The sequence below is a fragment of the Kryptolebias marmoratus genome, linkage group LG16 (genome assembly GCF_001649575.2).
Source record: "Kryptolebias marmoratus isolate JLee-2015 linkage group LG16, ASM164957v2, whole genome shotgun sequence".
NCBI lineage: Eukaryota > Metazoa > Chordata > Actinopteri > Cyprinodontiformes > Rivulidae > Kryptolebias > Kryptolebias marmoratus.
Genome location: NC_051445.1, coordinates 11,200,985 through 11,209,363, shown reverse-complemented (window position 1 = coordinate 11,209,363; position 8,379 = coordinate 11,200,985). Strand labels below are relative to the sequence as shown.

General features: G+C 47.2%; 1 protein-coding gene across 2 annotated transcripts in view; it reads left to right on the top strand.

Moving 5' to 3' along the window:
• adamtsl4 (ADAMTS-like 4) overlaps positions 1-8,379 on the top strand; it is a 49,497-nt gene that overhangs the window by 29,984 nt on the left and 11,134 nt on the right. For both annotated transcript variants that reach the window (XM_037980186.1, XM_017425073.3), the window contains exon 5: positions 4,957-5,059. In XM_037980186.1, coding sequence (XP_037836114.1) covers positions 4,957-5,059 — 103 coding nt within the window. The remainder of the gene's footprint in view (positions 1-4,956; positions 5,060-8,379) is intronic.

Here is an 8,379-nt window from a genome sequence, read left to right as displayed (position 1 = left end):
ATCTTCGTGTTGAATCAGCGTTGTTAGCATGCTTCTCACTGCTAGCTCCACCGTGTTTAGCTTCGCCTCCATTGCCACAACGCGCCCCTCGGCCTCCTCGATTCGTTGGTTCGCTTTGTTAATATCCTCTCTTATAACATCTAGATGTTGTTTGTTTTCTTGTCTAAACTCTTGTACTTCACGTAGGATCATTTCGAGGTTAACTCTGGGTTTTTCGTTACCTTTTGGTTTTCCGAGTCCGTCTTTAGTGTTAGCATGGCTAACCATGCTAGCATGGCCAGCCGTTTGCTGCGGTTCGTCATCACAGTCCGACGCGTTTGGAGCATTTTTCTTGTTTCTTTCTCTTGTTTCCATCCTGTCCTGCACTTGCTATCTTGCAATAAAGTTTCTGAGTAGTTATAATAGGTTGCAGGGATTTTCTAAAATCTTTAAGGAGGAGCGCTCTTCTTAAGCGGCCATTCGGTTGAAACCGGAACCGGAACCTGTGTTTTTTTTTTAGGGGAAACATGCTTGTTATCCTCCAATCCCACCAAGACGCGCTTTCAGCTTGTTTGACACGATCACTGAGACGAGATTAGAAGTGTCTCCAGGTGTCCACGGTCTGTCTGACAATGAGTGGCTGGAGTCCAAAGTCTTCAGGGATAGTTTGATGACCTCCTCCATCCTGATAGCCTTTAACAACTCCTCTCTTTTCGGCTACAACTCCAGATTACTTTCTTTAAAGTGATGCAATAATGAATTGTCCTCTGAATGGTCCTTATTGATTAACTGGGTGTCCTTCCTCTGCACCTCTCTGTCTGCCTCTACAACGCCGTGTGAAAGTCATGAAACATCCCTCGGTTCTGTTTATTCTGCTCTCAGCCAACCAGACCTTCTTCTCATCTGGCTTGCAGCGCTTCTTCTGGCTTTCTAAAAGCCACTCAGAGGATTTTCTGTGGACTTTAGCTGCTTTTTCACTTATTTTCTGTATTTTTATTATTTCACTACCTGAATAATAATAATTAAAAAGTGTATTTTGATTTGTTTACAAAATCCCCCAATGTTGGCCAATGAATCAAACTGGTATAAAATGGTTTAATGATGAACTAGAGCCCTTAGCTAGTAACTTACTAGCTAGCTAGTCTTCATATCGTTAGCTAGCAACTTATTGGGTGGCTAGTTTCTCAAATTTTTTGTCTTATTAATATCTGGTTAATTAGCAACTTACTAGCTAGCTAGTTTCTCAATTTTTTTTTGTTTTAATTATATCGTTAGCTAGTTGGTTTCTCAAGTTTTCTGTCTGTTTAGCATCTTGTAAGCTAGCAACTTACTAGCTAGCTAGTTTCTCAAGTTTTCTGTCTTCATATCGTTAGCTAGCAACTTATTAACTAGCTAGTTTCTCAAGTTTTTCCTTCTTTATATTAACTATGTAGCTAGCAATTTATTAGCTAGCTAGTTACTTGCTACCTAGCATCTTGCTAGCTAGTTGCTGGGAACGTGTCTGTAGCTACAGACACGTTCCCTATTAGCTGAAAACTCAATCGACTGAAGGATGCATCCCTCAGGTCCTGTGTCAGATCTATACTTTCTTTCTGTTTCTTAAAAACAAAATTTTCAGATACTGTTTATCCAGAGATAGTTTTATTAGACCTGCTACAAACAGGTTTGGTTCATTAGAAGCAAACCTCTGCGTTCCTCTGCGCTCGCCGGGTGCAGGTCCGTTCAGAAACCCAGCGGTTCTCCTCCAGCACCACGAAACCCAAGCGAACGCTTCTTCCCGTTGTCTGGTTTTACTCTCGCTCCATCCTCTAGCCTCCTGATGGTTTTACTCTCTCCTGGGAGGAGAATCCACTCCCTGTGCTGACACGCATGAACGCACCTACTTGAGGTTTTCATTACTTTGTTTTTGTCTTGTGACGGAGACGCCTTTTCTCGTTTTTGCCGACGTCTCTTCTGCCTGTTCGAGGTTGTTGTCCGCTCAGTGTTTATGCTCTTGCACTCACACACACACACTTATCCTGATATACAGAACCTGTCCAGCTTTAAACGCACCACGAGCTCGTCGTGTTTATGGCTCGGCGGAAATGTTTACAGCCGCATTTCACACACGCATTAGGCCAGATTTACACAGCTCTTGTAAAACATTGGGTCACGTACGTGCGCTGACCTTCAGGCGCTCTGCGTTCAGTCAAACTTCATCTGACATTTCATCCAAACTGCAACACGTCGCATTTACTGTAAATAAGATTAGAAAAGAAAGGGGAAAAAAAACAAAAATACCCGTACCCGAATGGGCGTTTCACGAGCTAGTTTGCACGCTTCGGCACAACAGATGATCCTTTTCTGGCACAACGGCTGCACCAACAGCCCTCTGAAAGTGATTAATCCCATGCAGGGAAGTGTCAGCGAGTGCACATTCTGGCGTTTTACCCATGAGAGTCTTCCCCTCCGCCTTCTGTCGCGGCGGCGGCTGGTTCACGTGGGAACTGTGGACCTGTGTGTGTCAACGTGATAAATCCCTCGCTCACGTCTTCCCAGATGAATAACCAGGAATTTTCCAGCTGTTTGCGACAGCTGCAGGAGTGGAGGGACCCGGGAGAGAAAGGAGGAGGTGGGGATGGGGGGGGGGGGGGNGGGGAGAGGAGAGGGGAGGGGGGGGGGGGGGGGGGGGGGGGGACGAATCAAAGAAGGACGAGACGATCGAGGAGCTGACGGAGATTAGAGCGGCGAGGAGATCTGAGGGCTCGGTGTGCGGCAGGCATGCCAGTGTGTGTTCGTGCTGAAGCCAGCTGCGTATCGGAGGGCTTCGGATTCACCGGGCAGGGCGGCTGGGGCTTCCCACGGTGCTGGGAGTGGAGGGGGGGGACGTTCCAAAATCACATAAAGGAGTTAGTCAGATAGGACAAGATCTGCGTTTAAAATGACAGGGGCGAAAATCGCCATTTAAAAACTTAATTCAGATACTTTTTCGTTGGTTGACCAAAAGCAGTTTGTGAACGTTTCCCCATTTATTCATTTATTTATTGATGTTTTTATTCAAATCTATTTTAGAAGATATGTACCTTCAGCTTTACGACCTTGGGAGGTAGTGACTTGACCAGGACTTCCAAAGAGGCAAAAATTCACACAAATTGTCCTCAAAAACTTGCTGATTTTGGACTCTTCAAATACCGCCCCCAGCCAGGAAAAATGCATTTCTGAAGTTCTGCCCCTGGTGGATCGCCTCGCACCTTTGATTATTCACTCCTGGGATAAAGTGCTGTCTGATGTCATTTGATATATTCAGTTTTAGTTTTACGTTTTGAGCAGCGAAGTGTGTTTGTACCTGGCGGATTGCCCCACCTGTCCTTTTAATCTTAGGTCCTGTGAGATGATTAACGGGTCGAAGGGGAAGAAAGGCGATCCGATTGCAAATTATTCCGTATTTTGTTGTTCTTTGAATTTTTTGACGTTTCGGTTAAAAACTAAAGCAGGGTTATTCAGCTGAATTGCTGTGTTACTGAAAGCCAGCAGCTCGGGGGGGCGGACGCCAGTTAAATATTGTTGTTGCTTAAATTTAATTCCCGATTTAAAATCTCCGTTTAATTGAAATGAACTTGTTGCCATAGATCCTCTATTTAACAGGATGGCCTCTCTGACGGAGAAATTGTGTTTGGTATTTCACTTTTTTTTTTTTTTTTTTTTTTAAATGTTCCTCTTGCAGATTTTCTTTCTGATTTAAAATCCAGTTTTATTTTAAACGGGCTCACCGGTGGGGCCGGACCGAGCTCACCCTCGGGACGTATGTGGCCCCCGGGCCGCCAATTGAATAGCCTCGTATTTAAAGTTGTCGTTCGGTACCGATTTACCAAACTGACCCAGTTCAGAGTACCTTACAAAAACCTGAAGCTGTGCTCTGAATGCAGTTTGATCCAGTCTAAGCCTCCTAACCTTTTTCCCCTGACGGGACTTTTTGTTTTAAACAAAACAATCGGATTATTTTACAGGAATTTAAAGCAGCGGTAAATCTTAGATGGATTTGTTGACGACTTAGAGACATTTTTTATAAACCAGAAAGTTTCAGAAGCTTTGGTTTGTTGTCGCCCCTAAAACGGTGCCGTTAAAATGTAACTGTGACTGCTTGTCTGTCTGTTAGCAAAATATCTCTTGAACCACTGGGCGGATTTTAGCAAAACTCTCAGAAAATAATGACTGGATGTGCGTCTACAACTGATTAACATTTGGAGTTATTCTGATTCAAGATGGCTGCCACAGCTAGTAGATCCTAGCAAACACAAAAATGGCTATAAGGCAGTCAGTTTTAAAGATATTGAGCTAAAATTTGGTGCGGTAGTAGCTGAGAGTCATTCTCAACAAACACTCAGAGCTCAAATAAATTGTGCAACATCTTGCAAAATTATTATCAAAACCGTTTTTCAAGTTAAGACCATCTTCGTTGAGCACTAGAAAAGGCTCTTAAATCATCTCCCTTTTTCTTGCTCCTCGCTGTAATTTAAGGCTGTATTTACTCTGAAACCCGATGAGAACGGGGGGGGTGAAAGTCGAACGCTTCGGCTGGTGTTTATGTTGAGGTATGCCGCGGAGCTTGGCGAAGAAGTCTGCTCGAGCGAGCACGTGCACGCCCGCCCCGCGCACGTGCTCACACAGCCGCTCGCGCTCGCCGAGAGCCGCGGCAAATTTATGCGAGGCGGCCGCTTCCAGAAAGAGCTGATCGCTTCCATATGGTTCCCATACGCCCTCTGCTGCCCGGAGCGCCGCGCGCGCGTGTGTGTGTGTGCTAACCCAAGTCATTTCTCCCACTTCATTATTAGCTTCTTTCCTTTCTTTTTTTTCCCGCCTTCCTCTCGCTGCACTCCAACCCTGACTTCTCCAGGGACTCTGGTGTGGCGTGCGTGTGTGTAGTGAAGAGTTGGGATTGGTTCATGGTGTGGCGGGGTTTTCAAGTTTTTCAACTCTCCCGTCTGTGCCGCCCTCCAGGTGTGCGCAGGAAGCGCGTCGGACTCCCGAGCTGAGCAGTGCGCCGCCTTCAACGCCCAGGAGTTCATGGGTCGCCTCTACAGCTGGGAGCCTTTCACCGAAGGTGAGTTGGGATGCTTCTGATGCCTTCATGGGGTGGGGGGGTGGGGGTACAGGAAGAACTAAATGGCATTAAGTAAGAGAGGTAGGAGAGAGGTGGGGGGCCACAGGTTCGGGTTCGAGGGCCTCCGCGCAGTGTCGGGAGGCAATGGGACTCCGGAGGAACTGAGCTGATGACTGGAGCTCCGTCTGCTCCTGTGATTCGAACAAAATACTTTCCTTCTTCTCTCTTTTTTCACCCCCCCTCACCCCACCCCCCTTTTGTTTTGTCCAACATCTCCTGCCAAACTTCTCCTCCCTGCTCCGCTCGACGACGCAGATTCCTGCCGAGTGAGATAAAGAAAGAGAAACGGGGGCTGAGGTTAGAAAAAAAGACAGGATTGGGGGGGGCGGTGAGAGGTGATGGGATGCAAGTGTCGGGTCACATGACTGCTGGGGAGGGAGGGAGGGAGGGAGGTAAGGGAGACGACGTGGCTCGGGGACGGTTTGGTTCTCCTCGTGTGTGTACAGCAGGAGGAGGAAGAGGGGAACACTTCGTAGATATTTGAGGAATTTGAGCGAAGGCAACGAGGGAATAGGAGGAAGAGCACAGATGTGGGAGAGGGGAGAGCCGACGTCAGCCGCGTTTGTCGTCAGGTTTCTGAACTACGCGAGCTGAGCTCCCGTGGAAAAAAAAAAAAAAGCATCACGAACAGCCGGGCGGCTCGGGCGGCAGCCGGCCCTCCCAAAACGCGCCGTCCGCCTGGTTCCGCTGTGCCGTAATGCGAAGCACATTTAGGGTCACTGCGGCCAAAAAAACACACGTTCACACGAAGCTAAAACAAGAAATGCGCAGAGTGTGTGCAACACGAGCTGGATGTTCTGCTAACAACTGAAGCCGGGCAGAACTTTAACGCTCTGGGTCGAGGGCTCAGGAGTCTAAATTTATCTCAGCAATAAATCAAATAAAAACGCCCGATTAAAGGGATAACTCCGAGCTTTTGAAGCGGGGTTCTGTGGTTACACATAAAAAATATCTTACCTGTCGTAGACAGCGCTTTGAAACAGGGAAAAGGAGTTTGATTCTGACCAGTTTGGCGAGCCGATACTCTGATTTCTGCTGTCTTAGAACGATTTCAGTTCGGATTTTTGCATTATGTGATTATTTACATTTTACGTTGTGATTAACTGCGAACGCTAACTGGGGCGGCCGGATGTAGCACTTCCAGCGCAGCCCTGGGGGCACCTCTTGCGGGAATATCGTAATATTTTCTCCGGAATCTCCACGTGGTGCAAACCTGGTGGCAACGGAAACTGGAGTTGCTCCGAGACGGCGGCAATCCACTTTTACTTTGGCTTTCGCTCAGATTAGCTGAGAGCTCGGCAGCCTGGTCAGAATCACTCGGAGGCCATCAAGGGGCCAGGTAAGATAATAGCTGCTTGTAAATTTTCTGTAAATCCAACTTCAGAATGTCTGCACAAACGCTGCAAGTCTTCCTTTTCCTTTTCCATCTCAAAACTAAACATTTCAGTCTCACAGCTTCCGTCAGGCTTAGTTTCGTGTTTACCTCCGTCGCTCTGGTGCCTACATGTTGTCTACAATCAGAGCTCCGTCTGTTAATCCCCCCACCCCCCAGTCATTTAGCGCAGGAATGAGCGCTGATTGCGTTCCCTTCACGTGTCAAAACCGAAGCCAGACGTTACTCAGGTTTTTGTCCATTGTTGAGACGACGCCTCAGCGGAGGATCAGAGCGCCGAAGCCAGATGTTTCTCCGCCAGCGGCAATTACAATCAGAAGGGTCGGCGCTCCCCAGCCTCACCGCCTCAGACTCGGCTGGCACCGGCACGCTGGAGTCCGTGTCGCTGCACGTTAGAGCTGCTCTCACCTTCGCCTCGTCAGGCTGTTTGCTTTAGCCGTTTCCTGCCTGTAATAATCAGTTATCGGGCAAAAACGTCGACCTAGAAGTTCTCAGAAAGAGCCAATCGGGAGAGCTTCTCTTATTTCATAAAAAAAAACAAAAAAAAAAAACATCTTGGCTTTTATCATAAGTTTCGAAACTTTTCGGCTCCTGACCCGCAAACTAACAGAGGCGGAAAGCTGTAACTATTCCTCGTTAAAGAGCACAAACTTGGCCGACAAGTCAGCTTACAGGGGTGTACCAACAAAAACAGTGGAGGCGAACTGGAGATGATGTCAGAACCCATTTTATTCTGTGTTTCCTGTCCCATTATGGGGTTCCAGCCCCAGCTTTGGGAGCCGCTCCTCGAAGTGTGACGCCTCAAGGGTCTCTGGATGGAAAAAAGGCCACCAAACGTCATGTTTACCAGCTGCGGTTGATGCAGCTCTGTCGGGGTTTTCTGCCGGATGTCGTCGCTCAACCTGAGACGGGAACGAAGCCGCTGCTCTGCTAAGTGAACCGTTTTGTGCTGTTTACTGTCAGCTGCTCGGCCCGAGCCAGTGCAGAAAGGACAAACTCACACAACGTAAAGTCGGAAGCAATGAGTTGAAAAAATTAAATCAACGACGGCGCCGGTCAAGAAGTGTATTCGGTAACTTTAAAACGCAAGGAAATTCAAAAATGGGTGTACGGAGAAAATAACTGCACGGCAGAAAGTTGGAAAACACGACAGAAACCTGAGGAAACGATGATAAAATAATCTGTAATGTTAAAAACTAGAAGCACTCAGAGAGCGCAAACCTCCGCCGAGGCCACAGGGATTAAAAAAAAGAGTGTGATCCGGATCAGAATCTGCATCGGAATCTGGATCAGAATATGGATCAGCACCAACATTTCCTGAACATTTCCTCCAAATCTGTTCTTTAGTTTTTACCCGATCTTTGCTGACAGACGGACAAACAAACCAACGGACAAAACAGGAAACAAAAGGGTCACATGTAGGAGTTACCTGTGACCTTTGACCCCCAAGAACCTTGAAATCCACAGACATCATCTTTGACCCATGAGGTGTCCAGCTGTGCAGTTTGACGTTCCTACATCACACTGTTAGAGTCAGAGCACCTTGACCTTTGACCCGATCACCACCAGAATCTGATCACTTGTTCCTTGTTTGATATTTCCCGAAAATCCGTTCAGAACTTTTTGAGTAATCTGGTCCACAGACAGACAGACAGATGTTACTGAAAACAGAACCTCCTTGGTTGGAGGTAAATCCACAGTTAAACTTGGTCCTGTTAAGAATAAAAACATCGTCCCTACTGTGGGCATTACTGGGAGTTTATTAACTTCATTTCTTGTTGATTCAGGTTGTTTTGGTTTAGTGGAGCGATCTCTTCTATCAAACAGCAGGAGGTTAAACAGCTCATTAGGGGGGGGGGGGGGGGGG